Source organism: Aplidium turbinatum, chromosome 9 (assembly GCF_918807975.1).
Source record: "Aplidium turbinatum chromosome 9, kaAplTurb1.1, whole genome shotgun sequence".
In the NCBI taxonomy this organism is placed as follows: domain Eukaryota; kingdom Metazoa; phylum Chordata; class Ascidiacea; order Aplousobranchia; family Polyclinidae; genus Aplidium; species Aplidium turbinatum.
In genome coordinates this window covers 16,848,978-16,868,557 of record NC_137480.1, presented here as the reverse complement: position 1 = coordinate 16,868,557, position 19,580 = coordinate 16,848,978, and the positions used below count along the sequence as shown (strand labels likewise).

The 19,580-nt window shown below is 37.8% G+C and overlaps 1 protein-coding gene and 1 pseudogene across 1 annotated transcript; both read left to right on the top strand.

Annotated features, from left to right (window-relative positions):
* LOC145776957 (uncharacterized) overlaps nt 1-19,580 on the top strand; it is an 868,661-nt pseudogene that overhangs the window by 363,607 nt on the left and 485,474 nt on the right.
* Nucleotides 5,580-12,663, top strand: LOC145777403 (uncharacterized). The gene is made up of 10 exons (XM_082588772.1): nt 5,580-5,739; nt 5,969-6,095; nt 6,212-6,372; nt 8,043-8,186; nt 8,816-8,911; nt 9,913-9,972; nt 10,240-10,371; nt 11,086-11,187; nt 11,417-11,565; nt 12,658-12,663. Exons 1-10 carry the CDS (start codon nt 5,580-5,582, stop codon nt 12,661-12,663), a joined length of 1,137 nt encoding a protein of 378 aa, XP_082444898.1.

Sequence of the window (19,580 nt, the reverse complement as noted above, 5' to 3'; positions counted from 1 at the left end):
TGTCCCCTTAATGGCAATTCAAATCTGCCACAAAATTTTATACAATCTATAATCTTTGACAATACTGTTCTGTTCTTCGTTACTTCTTCATTATGTTTAGTAATGGAGAGTTGATATCCAGAATCTATAAGTGTAGCAATATTAACTCTGCCAAGCACTGAAAGACTCAAAGTATTGTTCATGTGGAAAGTTGATCTACTATGCTTCTCTGTCTTTCTACTGAGATGTTTCAGGTCTTTCACACCTACTTTGGTCCAGGAATGTTCTTGATCTCCACCAAACAGTAAACAGGGAAAGCAAAAGAAAGCATTTTCACTGTTGCAGCCACACAGCCAGTCATGATCATCATACACATTTCTGTTAAACTTCCTTGCATAAGGGTTACCTCTACTGGTGGATGATTGGGAAATGTCAAGGTTTGGAGTGGGTCTTCCTTGTGCTTTGATGCTAAGTTTTTCTTGCAGAGACAACTGGGAAAACCTAATTTTTTTCAATGACATTACAGAATTATCCATTGTATATAAATTGCAAAATGTTCCAATTAAAGTGTAAATTATTATAGCATAAACCTGTTAAGACAAATGAAATCATTGTCAATTTTTTTAAATGAAGGTAGATTCAGAGTCAAAATAAGAGTATCCATATATATATGATATTTTTTTTTTATTTATTTGCATCAGACTCAAGATGAAAGTAGAAACAAAGCAGATACTCAACTCCGAAGAGCTGAGTCGTAATGTACCAAATACAAAGATTGAGTGTAACAGTCTGTTCGCATTAGTTCATATATCCATTGGTTGGAAGACAAGTTACAGCGGGTTACAAACTGATATAATTTTTTACAAATGAAAGCTTGAAAAATGGTGATATTGTTATCAACGAATGCAGAGGTGATGCTGCATCGTCTCTGCAGATTAAACAACATTCTGTAACAATTATTGTATCCAACACGTAAGCGATTACTACTGGATAGAAGATAGTTACACCATAGTTGACAGGCATATAAAGGCATACAATAGGAACGAAACAACACATTTTTAACAGCAATCAAACGTTTGGAAAACCTTGCTTTTAACATGTTTTCAGAACAATACAATGACCGTAATTGTCGTTTCATGTCTTTATCATCAGGTAGAAGCGTTAATTATTACTCCAATATATTTCAAGGGTCTCAAAGCAGATACGATTTTTATTTAAATACCGTATTATATATGATCGGATTATAGCCAAATTTCAACATCTAGGCTTTATAATAAAAGTAATTTGCGTTCTTCTGGTGACTATTTACTAGGTTACCTCCTGATGTTAAAGATGATAACTAGCTTTTGTATTTCCGACGTTTCGTCAGTCAGCACGACTGACTTTATCAAGGTGGCTAAAACAGGTTAACACAACCTGTTCAGCAACGATGGCACAACACAAAAACGTACTGATAAAATGAATAAAGTAAGCAGCAAGAATCAGAATTAAAACACGCAACAAGATACCTAGAGGTTAAACTGAATGCAGTGAATGCCTAAAACCAGTAGGCTGCTTTCCAACAGCGTAAATTTATCTATCTATTGGGCCACCGTCAAGAAACATTGAAAAGTCATCAGACAAGACAGAAACCAAGGGAATTGGCAATAACAATGATAGAGAAGACGCACTGAGAATGGAAAAGGTGAAGTTAAAGTTAAAGTAATTATTAGTAATTAAAGTAATTTAACTTCACCTTTTCCATTCTCAGTGCGTCTTCTCTATCATTGTTATTGCCAATTCCCTTGGTTTCTGTCTTGTCTGATGACTTTTCAATGTTTCTTGACGGTGGCCCAATAGATAGATAAATTTACGCTGTTGGAAAGCAGCCTACTGGTTTTAGGCATTCACTGCATTCAGTTTAACCTCTAGGTATCTTGTTGCGTGTTTTAATTCTGATTCTTGCTGCTTACTTTATTCATTTTATCAGTACGTTTTTGTGTTGTGCCATCGTTGCTGAACAGGTTGTGTTAACCTGTTTTAGCCACCTTGATAAAGTCAGTCGTGCTGACTGACGAAACGTCGGAAATACAAAAGCTAGTTATCATCTTTAACATCAGGAGGTAACCTAGTAAATAGTCACCAGAAGAACGCAAATTACTTTTATTATAAAATGCCTGGTGAACAGTCTCTCTCTGTTTTTATCTAGGCTTTATATAAAACACCAACAGTTTTGTTGCAATTAAATATAATGTCATGAGAAACTACATACATTTGACAAACATTGATGAGTTTCTGGAGTCCCTTGACACTTGATGCAAAACAACACAAGCCTTCAGCATACATTAAATGATTGAAGACAGGAGTTGCCAATGCAGCAGCCAACAGAAAGACCGTTTAATTCAGAAGATAAATCATTCATGTAGATGCACTTCTGCAGCATACCGGTACTAGACCTAGAGGGCAGACACTAGTGAAGCACCTAACTTAACTATCTATCACTCCTGACGGATCACTGAGTGGAAACAATTATCGTTCCTTGCCCTAGAAAATACTATACCAACCCTCAGCAGCATGGAGTCACATGCAAAGATCAAAACTGGGCAAAGATCAAAACCCTAACCTTATTCCTAACTCTAACCCTTACCTTAATTAACCCTACCTAACTTTAATCCTAACTCTGGCAACACCTGATTGTAACTATGGCAACAAGTGTGTAAAAATAGCCACTTTGTAATAACAATAATAGGATGGATAAAGAAAACCGGACATAAAAGAAACCCATCCTCAGGCAAAAGCAGGTTTTGATGTGGCCCAGGAGAGCAGGTGTTGAGCTCTTTTTATGGTCAGACTGCACATCACAGTCACACAGTAGCCTAAGACGATTGAGGTTCGAGATCCAGTGTAAGTTATTGTTTCTTGTCCTAGCACTATTGTTTCTTGTCCTAGCACTGTTGTTTTCTTGCCCTAGTACCGGTACATCCTATAACCTGTTGAATACCCTAATCCTACAGCTATCACATTTACAGTCATGTCTCATCGCTACTCTGCGAAACAAAACTTAACTTTAAAAAGTCTGTAGAATTATTCGGTTAGGGGAGGGGGGCTGTTTTCCATGCAGCCCCAACAGATTCAAAAATTGCTGTTATGTATTCTGTAAAATACCAAAAGAGGTGGAGCTTCAAGGATATTTTTTAGCCAATCAGAGCACTTGAAATCCAAAATCTGGGGCTGCAAAGAATGTTGTCCCAAAGCCATGTTTCCAAACAAATTTTTAAATATTTTAATTTTCAATCCGCAATCCATAAGTGAAAAAAGTAATCGGGTCGGACAAACACAGAGGAAAACATATCTTCCCTTTTTTCTCTTTCTTTCAGGGGGGGCTGCAGCCCTGCAGCCCCATGGCACGAGCCGCCACTGGCTTAGTTTATTGTCTTGTTGTTGGTGTGTGCGCCAGTTTTCGCTTTATTTACGGCTTTCAATATAATTGGCTTTTGAGTTGATGTGCATTCAAACGATTATCGATAATAATGCAAAAAAAGTACAGCTTAGGCCTAGGCCTACTGATAACTCAGTGCATGCCTTATTGCCTATGCATGCCTTGCCTTATTATTATGAGCTATTAGTGTAGTCATCTAAGCTCAAAAAAAGGGCCAACCCGGAAAAAATTCGTAACTTGACAGATTTGGTATCAAAAGAAGCGAAATTTTATGTAGATCATCATATCCAAAATCCTCTTCAATCGGCTTTGAGCAAATAGAATGGGGGGCATTTGAAATTTGCGTCTAGCGCCCCCTAACGGAAATGAACTATAATCATCTTTTCTAATACTTCCATACTGATTTCTGATTTGTTTTTTCAAATATCGCAATCTGTAGCTTTGTGAGAACATTTTGGTAAAAAATTCTGGATGTGACGTCATGATGACGTCACAAGAATAATTGGAATATCGTAATTACTCTTCAATACTAGGGAATGAATGGAATGCAAGAATACTCCCAGTAAAGCCACTTTTTCTTTTCGTTTTTTACTTTGTTGAATACAATAAGTTTAATGGGGAGTGATGAGCTACTTAAAACACATGTTGCGCCATCTAGTGCAGAAAATGTAAATGTTGACAATCGAGAATTTCCAGTGAATGCAATCGTTGGTTTGTGCAATGTGCATATTGTTTTGTGTTCACTTACTTGAGTAAACCTTTCAGAGCATTTAGAAAATCAATGAAAAATTTTAATACTCGCAGTAGCAATGGCGTCATAATGCACTGGTTAAAAGGAATGTTTTATGGACGATCACGAATATCATTGTTATAGGGTAAATAGTAAAATTCAATATCAATCTTTGCAAATACTTATGAACGATAATCTACATGTCAAACCAAACATATCATATCAGTAGAAGGCGTTTGAAATTAAGTAAAATTGTTTCAAAAGTTTTGTTTTCATGATTTTTTTTCCTGACTTGTAAATCGCTTTTTTTTTGCAACCAACACTTCAAAAAAGCTATAGATTTTGAATAATTTTGACCAAATTTGAATCTGATATTTATTTTTCAAAATCAAATATGTTTCTATCCGCTTCCTCGTCACTTCCAACGCTGTCTTCGTCTGATGAAACTTCGCCTTTGTCATAATTTTCACAATCCACTCCATTGCAATTACTACACGCAGAAACACATGGTAGCCCGTGCCGCTTGCAGCTGCAAACGTTGGTACTGCAAGGACTTTTCTTGGTGACGTTACAGTTACATCGTACAAAGCGAAGAATGTTATCAGGAGCCGCACTCAAATCTGTCAGAATAGGATCGTAACTCTCATTGGATAATTTCCAGCCCCCATCGAGCGGATTTAGTTCAACGCTCATCAGTGTTTTCCATTCAATCACCTGCAGATGGATTCGAAGAAAATGATACTTTGCAGCATTTTTGGTTGGAGCGAGAGACTGTGGCTTGATTGTCGTTTTAGATGTTGCTGCTGCCTTCATAAACTGATGGTAGCGCAAATCTTCCATCGCCCAGTTTTCTTTCCCACCATAGCTAAAAAGATAAAAATTGTATATTAAAACTGACCACACTTCTTAAACTTTTATTGATGATTTGGTGGTAGGAACTTGACATTATCGTTATAATACTAATGTAACTTTTTAAGTTACCTGAACATTAACAATTTAAGTTCTTTTTGTTCTACTTCCTCTGCAGTGGCTGTTTCGTCTTCGAATACTTTAGCAGTTTCTTGGAACACCTCCCTTGTCCCAAACTTCTTCAGGGTACTAGTTTTTCCTGTTTTTACTAGTTTTTTCCATGGTCCCTACGTAAAAGATCATAAACACAAACGAAGAACAGGGAAAATGAGTGCCTTTGTAAGTTTGGATAACTTAGAAATGATCCCAACATTCAACCAAGAAGTATTTTTGAAGAACGAGCTGAATAAATCACAGTTCATATCTTTCCTATCAGACGAGCTGCGAAGAGAAGGTCATGATGTTCGAAACAGTTTGGGAGATGCGGACACTCAAATCGTTTCAGCAGCATTAGAGTATGCAGAAGATAACAACAAAGATGTGGTTGTAGTAGCGGCTGACACTGATATTCTAGCGTTGTTGATGTTTCGCTAGAAAAATGGTATGCATCTCTACATGCTTTCTGATGCTAGCAACAAAGGTGACAAAGAAATCTGGAAAATTGAAGATTTGGTCAAATCAACTGGAGATGTCATTACAAGTCATATTTTGTTCATCCATGCTTGGTCGGGTTGCGATACTACGTGTGCATTGTTTGGACAAGGTAACCTACAATTTGTTTTTGGCAACTAGGAACTTTCATGATAAACTTGGTTTTACTTGCTTGAATGATGTAAATGTTACTTTACGAATTATTGTATTTAGATAAGCCTTATCGTATTCTTTTTAATATAATTGTACACGATGAACATATTCGGAATTGCCTTCGTTCTTTACTTATTTTTCGGTTAAGCTATGCACAGGCTACTTATATCTATAAGCTTTTATGTCAGGAAAAGCTAGTACCCTGAAGAAGTTTGGGACAAGGGAGGTGTTCCAAGAAACTGCTAAAGTATTCGAAGACGAAACAGCCACTGCAGAGGAAGTAGAACAAAAAGAACTTAAATTGTTAATGTTTAGGTAACTTAAAAAGTTACATTAGTATTATAACGATAATATCAAGTTCCTATCACCAAATCATCAATAAAAGTTTAAGAAGTGTGTTCAGTTTTAATATACAATTTTTATCTTTTTAGCTATGGTGGGAAAGAAAACTGGGCGATGGAAAATTTGCGCTACCATCAGTTTATGAAGGCAGCAGCAACATATTGGGGCTGGAAATTATCCAATGGGAGTTACGATCTTATTCTGACAGATTTGAGTGCGGCTCCTGATAACATTCTTCGCTTTGTACGATGTAACTGTAACATCACTAAGAAAAGTCCTTGCAGTACCAACGTTTGCAGCTGCAAGCGGCACGGGCTACCATGAGTTTCTGCGTGTAGTAATTGCAATGGAGTGGATTGTGAAAATTATGATAAAGACGAAGTTTCATCAGACGAAGACATCGTTGGAAGTGACGAGGAAGCGGATAGAAACATATTTGATGTTGAAAAATAAATATCAGATTCAAATTTGGTCAAAATTATTCAAAATATAGCTTTTTTGAAGTGTTGGTTGCAAAAAAAAAAGCGATTTACAAGTCAGGAAAAAAAATTATGAAAACAAAACTTTTGAAACAATTTTACTTAATTTCAAACGCCTTCTACTGATATGATATGTTTGGTTTGACATGTAGATTATTGTTCATAAGTATTTGTAAAGATTGATATTGAATTTTACTATTTACCCTATAACAATGATATTCGTGATCGTCCATAAAACATTCCTTTTAACCAGTGCATTGTGACGCCATTGCTACTGCAAGTATTAAAATTTTTCATTGATTTTCTAAATGCTCTGAAAGGTTTACTCAAGTAAGTGAACACAAAACAATATGCACATTGCACAAACCAACGATTGCATTCACTGGAAATTCTCGATTGTCAACATTTACATTTTCTGCACTAGATGGCGCAACATGTGTTTTAAGTAGCTCATCACTCCCCATTAAACTTATTGTATTCAACAAAGTAAAAAACGAAAAGAAAAAGTGGCTTTACTGGGAGTATTCTTGCATTCCATTCATCCCCTAGTATTGAAGAGTAATTACGATATTCCAATTATTCTTGTGACGTCATCATGACGTCACATCCAGAATTTTTTACCAAAATGTTCTCACAAAGCTACAGATTGCGATATTTGAAAAAACAAATCAGAAATCAGTATGGAAGTGTTAGAAAAGATGATTATAGTTCATTTCCGTTAGTGGGCGCTAGACGCAAATTTCAAATGCCCCCCATTCCATTTGCTCAAAACCGATTGAAGAGGATTTTGGATATGATGATCTACATAAAATTTCGCTTCTTTTGATACCAAATTTGTTAAGTTACGAATTTTTTCCGGGTCAAACCCTAATATGACTACACTATATAACTTACCAGGCTATATACAGTAGACTTGCTAAACACTGCAATTCACTAACATAACTAATCAAAAAGCATTTCTACTCATTCGAGTATTGAGATTGATTTGGAATGCATTGAAATAGCAGTGGTTTTCAGATAATTTTCGCTACTGTAAGATTTTTAATCTTTTTAAACACTTTTTTACCGACCACTAGACTCAAATTGGAAACCACTGATTTAAAGTTATTATGGCAGGCTATGCTTCCAGTAGCCTACTCATGTCTTAATTTTAAGAGATGTTTTTAATCTCATCACACTGTTTGACCAGTGACAGTGCATGGCGCAGACTTAAAAAATTTGGCTAAACCTAACTTGTGTAGGCTATTTGACTGACCCATTGCTTACACGTTACAATGTAGAGAGGAGCTGTAAAACTTAAAAAATACGATTGAAATAGCGTCTTTGCTTTGCTACTTGTCGGTTTGTTGTCAGTAGTCGAATCCAGGGCTCACCACGTGGATAGTCTGCTTTTATGATTGAACAAAATCACATCTTTTTTAATCATCTTTTTTTTCTATAGGGACTTCACGCAGATGCTATGTCTGTGCAAGCAATTCAACACATGTTAACCCTTTCTGTGAAGAAAAAGTGAAAAGCAATCACTACTTACAAGAATGTCCAGTTGGAGAAAACTTCTGTTCGTTTTCGAAGTTTTTGTATGAAGGTGAGACTATTTTTTGATTTCGTTGATTGTTAGTGTGTTTTATTTTTGTTGAAATTTTTTTCTAAGAGGAAAAGCAATTAACTCTGCAACTTTGGTCTCATAATCCAAGACACGCAGATCATCCGTTGTAGGCTACTGAATAGACGGAGGTTGGATCTTACTCTTACAAATGTGGCGTTACACGTGCCGCAAAAGAAGGATAAAACTCCCAACACATCCCTGCATGGCTATGCTACATCATTACTTAGATCTTATACAACGAAATACTTGTGATTCTTGGTTGTGCGATTGTTCACCTTTCAGACTGTAATAATGAAAATAAAATAGGCCACTCCAGATAGCCTACTTTCGATAGACGTTGTTTTTGTCTAGCAGTCCCTGTGGGACTAAGAATAGACCTGCAATAACAGGCCACACTTGTAATTTTGTAAATACTAAATACTTGCGCTACATGTATTTGTTCACATCGCATTCAAAATTCAAAGAAGCCATCATAAACTGGAAAGAATTTTAAAACCATAAGGAAAAAACTTTAAAACTAACAAAAAGCATAAATATCAATAGGCTCCCTGGCTACTCTCGGCAGTTACATTCAGACTCGGCTTTTTATGTTCCATCTTTATTTACAGGTGCAAAGCACATATCTCGTTCATGTGCAAATGAAACTACGTCAACATATCTGTTTACAGAAGGGAATGAAATTTGTGGGTCTGTTTGTGAAACAGGTGATTGGACTATTCAGAGCTTATTAATAAAAGGAAAGGAGTAAGCCACCCGTAGCAAGTTAGGCTAAGTGCAAAATGATTCCGTTTTGCTCTTATTTATGACTAAGAAGGTTTGAAGCAATTGTTTTGTGGCTGAAATAAAACATATTTATGGCCAAAAAAAATTGATTGGAAATTACACGAAATAAAATTTTCCACAAGAAAAAATAATTCAGAAGGATGACAAACAATGGAATTTGAGTTAAAACGAAACAAAATTTGATATATCATTTTGTTTCGAACAATTTTCAAACAAAACACCTACCATTAGAACTTGGTTCAACACTGCATGCTTTATACAAGTTTATAGGCTATTATAGTGTAGCCTGTTTTATAGTGGCCTAGTTTGTAACTAGTACCGTAGACGAATTTATATATTGTAGGTGGCTAGACACAAAAACAAAATTTACAAATTCGCGTAGCCCACAGTAGGCTGCTTGGGATTGCCTTACAATGGTAGGGTACACCAATTATAGTAATAGCTTACATTCATCTTGTTATTCGTAGCCTATAATTTTATAATCTCATGGTCAAGGAAATTTGTTATTGCTTCAGCTTAGCGCGGTTAATTATAGTGAACTATATTGTTTCTTTCCACAGACCAGTGCAATTCATTTTCTGAGTGTAGAGTACCCAACGGTGCAGGAAAAAGTGAGTACGGTAGCTCACTAAAATGACATTTCGTTGCGCCACCAAATTTATGTGCCCCAGTTTATGTCTATATAAATAACCTCATATCAAATGCAGTAGGCCAAGTGTCTAAAAACCTTTGCAGGTGGTTTCACTCTTAGTTAGGATCATCAGAACTTTTTTTATTCAAATAGAATAAGATTCTAGTTATTCAATATTCAACTGGCCGGTAACAATTTTCCTTGAACAACTTTAGGCTAGCCAAACATAGCGTAGGCTATGAAGGCTAATTCAGTACAAGCTACCTACACTGTTCACTTATTTCTTTGCAGACTCATCGTGTTTCAGTCAAATAACGAATGCAAAAAAAACTATTCGTTCCAATGGCACTGGTAAGAGGTGTTGTGAGCAACTCCGTTTACGAATTTCAAAATTTTGATGAAAATGCTAACCTCCACCTTTTGGCAGTTGTAGGAAAAACACAATTTTAAAAGAACCACAGAATTGTTTTGAATGATTTTTGCAGTAGGAAATCCACTTTAAGATAATAATACTTATACTTATCTAGGCCTACATCTAAATTATTTTGCCTTTTGCAGAAGTAAATTATTAATTGATTTGTAAATCTTTAAATAAATTTTAATCATATTTTTTTGAAGAAAAACGACGATGCTATGTCTGCAATGGTTTAGCAAATTCTCAATGCCAACAGGAAAATCTGCCATTCGAATTTATGAAAGATTGTCCAAGTGATCATTTTTACTGCGAGACTCGGGTGCATTACTTTTTTGGTAAGCTACGTTACTCTTGTTGTTTCACAGCGAATTCCATTTAGCCTGTTCAGTCCTACATCTTACAGAGGTCCTGTACATCTTACAGAGGTATACATCTTACATGTAACTATGGACTAGGCTACTTACAAATGTTATTTTTTGTGACAAGTAACAAAAATTTAATTGAGATGAGACAATTTTGATATTGCCTATAAGTCCACTAGGTTAGTGCAGTGGTAATAGGTCTAAATAGGGCTTTGAGAAGATAATTTGAGCCCGGAACCCATGAGATCATCGGACCTCAAATCAAAGCACCTCAAAGAAAAACGCATTATGTCCAAAGCTTACGATGTGGTTTCTCTAAGCTCCCGGGCACCTTGGAAAGGTTACGGGCCCCTAAATCGTCTAGGGCCCGGGTCCAATAGTATCCCCTGGACCCTCCTGTCTTGTCAACGTTACTGAGGCCCACATCAGACATTTCTTTTATGTGAGCCTATGCATATGCATAAGCATATGCCTATAATTTACGCTATCATTCCAAAACTATGGTAAGTTATTTTAAATGAAACAAAGGTTTCTGATTCGAATAATACAGTTGAAATTGTAAGATTTTATTTGATTTCTTTTGATAAGCTTAAACTACAAAGACTCAACCAATCAACTAAAATTTGACCTGAAATCTTTGTTTGCCCACTATTTTATATTTTAATGCTTTACATCATCTCCTTACAGAGCCAGGATTTTCTGTTACTTTTCGCAATTGCTCACAACATCGCGTGAACACATTTTTTCACGCAAATGGACACCAAACTTGTATTTTTACATGTGATGAAGGTACAGTAGCTACGTTGAATATGTGACTTTAAACCGCAAAAATTGGAAACTAAATCTATCTATCACGTGACTAGTCTAGTTTGTCACAAGTTGGTGTTTACTTTTTGTCATTGTGCCTAATTTATGTATAGGCTACTAGAGCTCAGTGACTGCTTATAGGCCAAGCGATAATTAATATATGCTGATTAAAAAAAAATCTTATGCTCTATCATTTTTTACCGATTGACAGATTATTGCACGAACGCCACTAATACATTCGAAGACTTTACTGAAGCTGTAGGAAATATCGAGAAAACAACATCAAGTGCGACAACCATATTGTTCGAAAGAACTGAATTTCGTACCGAAACTTTTTCCTCACGAACAAATGGATGCAATGTCGAAAAAATTATTTTCAAACATATATTTTTAATTTTGCAATGTTTATTTTTACAACTTTGTTTAATTTAAAGGTAGGCTAATGTATGGCAAGTAGCCTACTATGTCGACCGATCTTGGGATTAGTCGTTCATGTCGTGCTCATTTACCAAACACCAGTGGCGTAGCTAGGGAATGTGCCGCCCGGAGCGGATTCAGATTTTGCCGCTCCTTCAAGAAAAAGCATGTGACATGAAATTTTTTTAATTGACTTAAAGTGGAATTATTGTGTGTTTTGAACCAGTAGCGTAGCCAGTAATTTTGAAAGGGGGGGTTTTAAGGGCCGGCGGGTGAAGCCCGACGGCGTCCTCGCCAAAGACGACACCCAGCGGTGGGGGGTCTGGGGGGCTTCCCCCAGAAAATTTTGAAAAATTACTTTGGATTTGGTGCATTCTGAAAGCATTTTCAACAAAAATGTGGGTATAAATATTCCTGTAAAGTGGTGCTGTCTGGTGGGATAGCAAAAGGATAAGATCATGTTTTCTTGGGAATTTTTCGGTAATTTAATAAAGCTAAGTCTCTATGTTTTCTTGTTGCTAATTCCTTGCTGAGATATTTGAATGTTTGGTATTGGCAAAACTTGCTCTTTTAATGGAGTTTTGTTTAAAATTAGGCAAACTTTGTTTTAGAAACATAGAGACTGAAAGCATCATTCTCAATATCGTGACGTCACATGCGTGCCAAAGGGGGTTTGTAACCCCCAAACCCTTCCTCCCCCTTGGCTACGCCACTGTTTTGAACGTTGCCATTCTGTTTGCTTTATTTTCCGTGTACTTTTGCATTATCAACAAAAAAACAAAACGTCCTGTCTGAAAGTGCCGCCCCCCAGTCGGGCCGCCCGGGGCGGTCCGCCCCCCCCTAGCTACGCCACTGCCAAACACGTGTAAGAAGAAAATCGTTTTCCGATATGGGCTATAAAAACTATGCCAGGTGATGATTGCATCTTCATCAGTAGTCTTATCAAGTTCAAAAAACGTCTGCTCGACACCGCCTTTTGCTTTTCTTATTTATTTTTCATGTAAGAATAATTTCATCTCAAATCTTATGTTTAAGATTTAGCTGACGTTTTCTCCACTTTTTAATTTTAAGGTTTTTGATTTAGGTGTTAATTGTGACCATGTCAAATTGTTGTATAGGCCTACTGTAGGCTATTTGGTAAATTATGTCGGCCTTTGAGCACGTCTTAATGTTTGCCTTAAGAAAAGTAGGCTCATTAGTTACATTTTTCACTTTGTCGGTCGGAAATAAAAACTGACACTAAGGCAGGGATATCTATAACTACGGGATTGGAAACTCTGTGGAAGTGAAAACCATTTTGTACACCAGTAGGGTCACTTTTCTTTGTGCGCTGCTGTGATAAATAATCACATAAATTGACCTCAAAGGGCAGCAAGTAGTAGATTAAACGAACAACCAAAAGTATAACAATCAATTCACCTGCTGTACTAAATTGTAAGGTCTACGCATGCCTTGTTTGTTTATTTATTCGTATTCCACTAGTGCAGTCATGTTGTACTGTATTTTGTTTGCTGCTTAAAAAATTTCCAGAATGACTACTGGTTTTAGTTTTGATGACATCGTAAACGGATTGGTTTCGTATTGGATTGGTCTGTGAACAAGTTGATGATACAACAGCATATTTCACTGATTGCTGAACCCTCCTCATTTACTTTTGATCTGATTTACAGTACGGTATGCAAAATACTAAAGAACAACAGTAGGCGGTTTTTGGACTCGTTGTATTGATTCATTTTTTGGATTCATCGTTTTTTTTTCTAGCAGCTTAAATGTACTTTTATGATACATTAATTAAGTTTTAATGTGAGGGAACATTTTGTATTATTATTGTAAAATCGAATTTTGTATATCTTTTAGTCGGTATTTTATTTTGTTAATCTTTCTGTAGTCGTAGACTCGTAGTAATGTGATGACCCTACTGAGTACTGATGTATAGCACTGGATAGAGTTTCCAATCCCGTAGTTATAAATCATCATCAGTCGTTATCTCCGCCTGCCGCAGATTGCGCATCAACATGGCTTATTTGCTTCCAAGAGTGGCGATTTTGAGCCAACTCGCCCAGTGTCGTCAAGTGGAGTCCGGTCCATGATTGAATGTTGTCTTGCCATCGTTTTGGTTGTCTGCCACGTTTTCTTTTTCCTTTTACTTTGCCTTCTGTGCAAACTTTGCTGATTCCGAATTGTGATCTTTTACTGTGGCCGAACAGTTTTAAAACTTTTGATTTTGTTATTGCTGCAATTGGATGTAGTTTTGTCATAGTTAGAAGATCTTCTATTTTCGTGTGATCAAGTAACCTTTTGTTGGTCATGCTTCTCATGATGTGATTTTGGAAGGTAGTGAGTTTTTTCATTGTTGATGATGTCCAATTTACGCATTCTAGACCGTAGGCTACAGCACGACTGGTAAAACGTAGGTGTTGAAAATTTTTGCTTTCAGTTTGATTGGGAGTCTATTGGATGTTAGAATCTTTTTGTTCTTTTCAAATGCTGCCCAGCCTAAGCCAATTCGGTGTTGCACTGCAGTCTTTTCATCGTTGGTCGCGGATAGTCGGTGGCCAAGATATAGGAATTCTGGTACTTGTTCCATTTGTTTTCCATAGAGAGTGAGATTGAGTGTGTTGTTAGTTTTGTCGGTTGTCATACATTTTCCTGAAGAGGGCAGAAAGTTTTGCCGAAAACGTTCGAAATTATGTATCTATTTCATTTCTGTATTAATTTTGAATTATGCAATTCAATGTTATTAAGTTGTTATCGATTGTCTGTCTATGTCATACATTTGGTTTTGGACACATTTATTTGGAGGCCGAATTTAGCAGCATTTTTTGACAGAGCATCTAGGTATTCCTGCATTTTCAGTTTAGAATTAATTAAAATGGCCATATCGTCTGCGTAGCTTAAGTTGGATATTACATGACCGCCGATGGTGAATCCAGTTGTACACTCATTTTCTGTTTCTGAGATTATTGCAGCAGCTACGATACAAAACAGGATAGCAGACAAGACATCTCCTTGCTTAACACCTTTTATAATATCGATTCGTCTGGTTGTTCCGATGTTTGTTTTGATTAGTGCTTTCGAGTCGTCGTACGTTGCTTTCAATAGGTTGATGTATTTTTTGTTGATGGAAGTTTTATCCAGAAGTTGCCAAAGGTAGGGTAATTTAACACTGTCAAACGCTTTTTTGAAGTCAATGAAGGTGATATGAACGGGATTGTTGAATTCAATAGACTTTTCTATGATTTGTTCCAGCGCTAAGATTTGCTCGATTGTTCCTCTTCCTGGTTGGTAGGCTGCATGTGTAGGGGGGAGGGATGCATATAGGTCATTTTTTACGCGTGCCGCAATGATAGTGATAAAGAGTTTGTATACATGACTGAGTAGACTTATTGGACGGTAGTTGCTGCAGTCGAGTCTATTGCCTTTCTTGTAGATTACAATTATTAGAGTTTCTTTAAAATTGCTGGGTATCTTTTTCGTTGTAAAGATAGAATTGAAGAGGTGAAGCAGTGCTGTGATTAGAGGTTCGCCTCCTGCTTTGAAGTATTCCGAGTAAATGCCGTCTATACCGGGACATTTGTCATACTTATAGCATTAGATATTTCGCTTCTTAAAATAGATGGGATTTCATCAGAGCCAGAGTCATCGATGAGTATCTGTTGTGGATTGTCGTGATAGAGTTCTTCATAGAATTTTTCCCAACGTTCGAGGATACAGCTTTTGCTCGTGAGGATGTTTCCTTTTGCATCTTTAATTCCCCAACTGATGTTTTTAGGTTTTGTCTTAAGTTTCTTTATGGCAGCATAATAGATTTTGTGTGGAGGTAGGGTGTTGAGTTCATCAATTTTATCTTCTAATTGCTTTATTTGGTCTTTTTTCACGAGCTTCTTCGACTCAGATTTAGCGATTTTGTATTGAGTAGATGAGGATCCATGTTCTTTTCTAATTTTATGTTTAGATTGGATGACTTGTTTAGTTTGTTGCGACATCCAGTTCGGTTGGTCTTGTTGCATTGTTCTGGGAAGAACAACTTCTGATGCTTCCCGTAGTCCTGCAGTTATAGCTTCTTGTATGGACTCTGGGTCTGTCATTTGCTGTAAAGTGGCATATCTGTTTAGTAAATTTACTTGGAAGTGTTCAGCGACTTCTTGTTGTTTCATAAGGTGGGGTCTCTGGATTGGTTTCCGCTTCTGCTTCTGAGGCCATGAGAAGCTTATTCTGAATTTTGTACGAATCATTCTGTGGTCTGATATGTCGGAAGTGTTCAAGGTAGAGCTGTTCAGGACATTTAGTCTAGAGGGCGAGATGCGTGATAGGATAAAGTCTATTTGGTTTTTTGTCTTCCCGTCAGGAGAGGTCCAAGTGAACAACATTTTCTTTTTCTTTTGGAACCATGTGTTAGTGACTTGGAGGTTGTTTTTTACGCAGAACTGGCCCAGTAGTTCGCCTCTTGTATTTCCGGTCGCCAGAGTGTGTTTTCCAATTGATGACGGGAATGTTTTATGTAGTTGACCTAGTTTGCAGTTGAAGTCTCCCATAATGAAGAGGTGATCTCTTTTTGGTACGTTGTCAATAAAAGCTTGGGTTTTGTCATATAGTTCTTGGACTTCCTCATCGCGGTGGGATGAGGTAGGGAAATAGCACTGTATGAGAACTAGTTTTGAGAATTTTCCTTGAAGACGTAACACAGCAAGTCTGTCAGATATAGGTTGGTATCCTTCCACAAAGGGAGCATAGGATTTGTGTACCAGGAAGCCGACTCCGTTAGATCGAGAGGTTTCATTACTTGATAGGAACAGTTTGTGATTAGAGGTGTATGAATTGTAATTTGGCTTTTCATGACTTTGGTTTCAGCTAGACCGACCACATCCCAATTCACATTTTCGAGTTCATGGAACATTGTTTCAAGTGCGTGACTGTTTAAGTCATTGATTGTCCTTGGGTTGTATGTGCATAGGTTGAAAATTTGTTTATTTTTCTTCTTGTTACCTCTGTTCACTTGTCTTACATCAGTCCGAGGCTGCTGATGCAAACCCCTGGTCGTAACTGTCACATCAGTCCGGGGCTGCTGATGTGCCCTCCTGGTCGACATGCGAGGATCCGGAGGTAGCCTCCTCTTAGTTGCGATACTATTGGTTGACATGTTATTCCATGTGATTTCACGAGCCGTACTGCTTCCATGCTGGATCATGGCAGGTTGGAAGAGAGTGATTTGATTTTGTGACACCATCACTAGGAGATTGTCTTACTGGACTAGAGGGCTCTCCTACCCTGGTCGAGGGACTACGTTTTGTCTGGCCTCTACCTTTCGACCAAACTGGCCTGGATGTCCCTACCAGGAGCAGATGCTCCGCCAGTAGCCTATAGCTCTAGAGGTCATCGAGGCATTGAAACTCTTCAGGTTTTAGATTGTTTCTACTGACGTCATTTGGCTCAGCGTTGGTTTCAGCTGCCCCAGCTCCAACAAATGTTGCTATTAAAATGTATACGGTAATGGATGGATAATTTCAACCTTATAATAACAAAAAATAATTCTCCCCCCCCCCCCGGGATAAGTTAAGTTCGCTGTGGGACTACTATCAACTGTTTAGAAGCATATCAAACCATTCAACAATTTCTCACAAAATTTTTTGGGGGGGCCCCCTATAGATCCGCGCCTGGGTAAGGCTACAATGTAATCTGGAAATTCACGAACAGTTATATTCTATAGCGGACGTCGAATAGCCCAGAGCATCCGCTCACACCTAGCTGTAATTATTACAGCAACATCTCGAGCACATCGGTGATGGGGATGATCCGAGAGTGATACAGTAGAACTTGGATAACTCGTCTTCGGAAAACTCGTCAGTTTGCCCAAGTCGTCAATGATTGCCAGGTCCCGGCAGAAAGCCTATCTTTTGTACACAATCAAGTTCGGTTAAGTGGTCATCGCATAATTCGTCAATTCGATTAAGTCGTCACTGTGTTTCTTCCTCTGGGACGTAAAATTCGTCTAAGTTGTCATCCACCCAAATGCTGGCGTGGCATTTACAGACTCTTTCGAGAAGAAATTACTGCGCTAAGACGTGTGCACGCACACACTCTATCGGGCCAGACGCACATGCGTGGAGTATGTAGGTCTGGTCGATTGCGGGTGTGCGAGCACCGCGCACGTGCTCTGTTGCCGATAAGAGAAGCGCTGTTCACCACGTGCGTGATTCATTTGCGACAATACCGTTTCGTGTAAACAAAAGTTGCAGCAACGCAGGATGACGAAGAGAAAGGTAAAGTGCTTAAACTTACAAGCTAAGTATGAAATTGTAACGAAATTCAAAGAAGGTGAAATTAGGAACAAGAATAAATTTTCTGAAGAACATGGTTGACAAGACACTTGCAAGCAAAATGCAGTCAAAAATATCTGTGTTCTTCAGTTAAGCTGTTAAGTGCGTTAGTACTGTACTTTATTGTGTAGCGTAATTAAATTCTTTTCTCGCTTTCCACTTCGTCTCACTTTACCACTATCGCATTTACTTAGGTCGCGGAGCACCATGAAATTAATGCGACACGAAAAAATGGCAAAATTTGGCTGTTTGCATTGGTCGTCAGTTCGCATAAGTCGTCACTTTTTCTGTTCCCCCTAGAGTGACGAGTTATCCAAGTTCTACTGTATCTTGATTTCTATAAGTAGGCTATGAGTTTATTGCCAAAAAACAACCCTCAAATCATCAGGGCGCATTAACTCATGATCATTAGCTTACAACCAAAAGATGCCTAGCTAACCGGACGTGATGAACTTAATCACAACGTCAACATGATACAATTAAACTATCACCACAACTGAACTGGTAGGCCTACCATGACTTTCAAGAAAAAAGAATCCATGGTGAACTAACTGAAAAAAATGCACCACCCAATGACTGAGAAAAACAATACTGATTCCGGTTCAAAGTTAGACGCGTTGGTTTAAGAGAAACCCAGTGTGATTAGAGTGCTGATGCTCCAAGCGATGGATGCACCTAAGCGCTATGTGGCATGCGATGCACATTGCACAAGGTTAAAAAGACATAGAACTGCGTAGCCTATATGTGTATCAAACTGCTGATTGCAAGAGAACGCACAATTACTGCTAGCGTTTCAAATTCCTAATAAACGACACAAATTTTTATAGCAAAACCGCAGGGGCCCAAAACGCCTCCAGGTTTCACAACGGCAATACGACGCAAGAAAACTTAAGAAAATCCGCAGGAGCTAAAAATCAAACACTTATTGACCAAGCAGTAGCTAATAACCAGCAATAGGCTGGTGTACGGTACCGGCAGAGATGAGCATGATCTTGCAGATCACAAGGGATCTTGAAGATCAAAATCGTGATCTTGAAGATCAGTTTTATTTTGGTGATCTTGATCTAAGGTCGTTTTTTTGTGTGATATTGCTCTTGAAAAACAATAAGATTAAGATTACTTTAAAATTGAAGTTTTTTCACTATAGAGCCTAGCCCTAGAGGCTTTTTTTGGAACTTCAAGTAAAGTTTGCGGGGTTATACCGAGATTGGCAGAGTAAAGTTTTCCGATTGGTGAAGTGTTGTTGCCGAGGAATTATTCTCTTTACAAGGTGCCGCTGAATGGAGAGCAGTCCTGAAATGTAGGCCTATTGCTCAAGCGCACACCCCGAGAGTCGAACCAGCGTCGCGTGATTTTGAGACGGGCACGTAACCAACGAGCTATCGGAGCGGAAGTTTGTTTTATTTGAGTGTAGCCTTCTCAAGTGAGTGCAAGTTGATTTGAGTGCACTAAAAATAGAATGTTTTTATGCAGAGACAACCTACGGCTGTTGGCTACGCCTGAATGGATCGAAGACTTTTAATTAAACATAAGAATATTAGGCTACCATCGATTTAACGAAGGAAAAAATAAGCGTTAACTGAGGAAAATGAGTGGGTTTTCTTTCCTTACCGTAGCCTACTGCTTATTTTTCTCATTCTA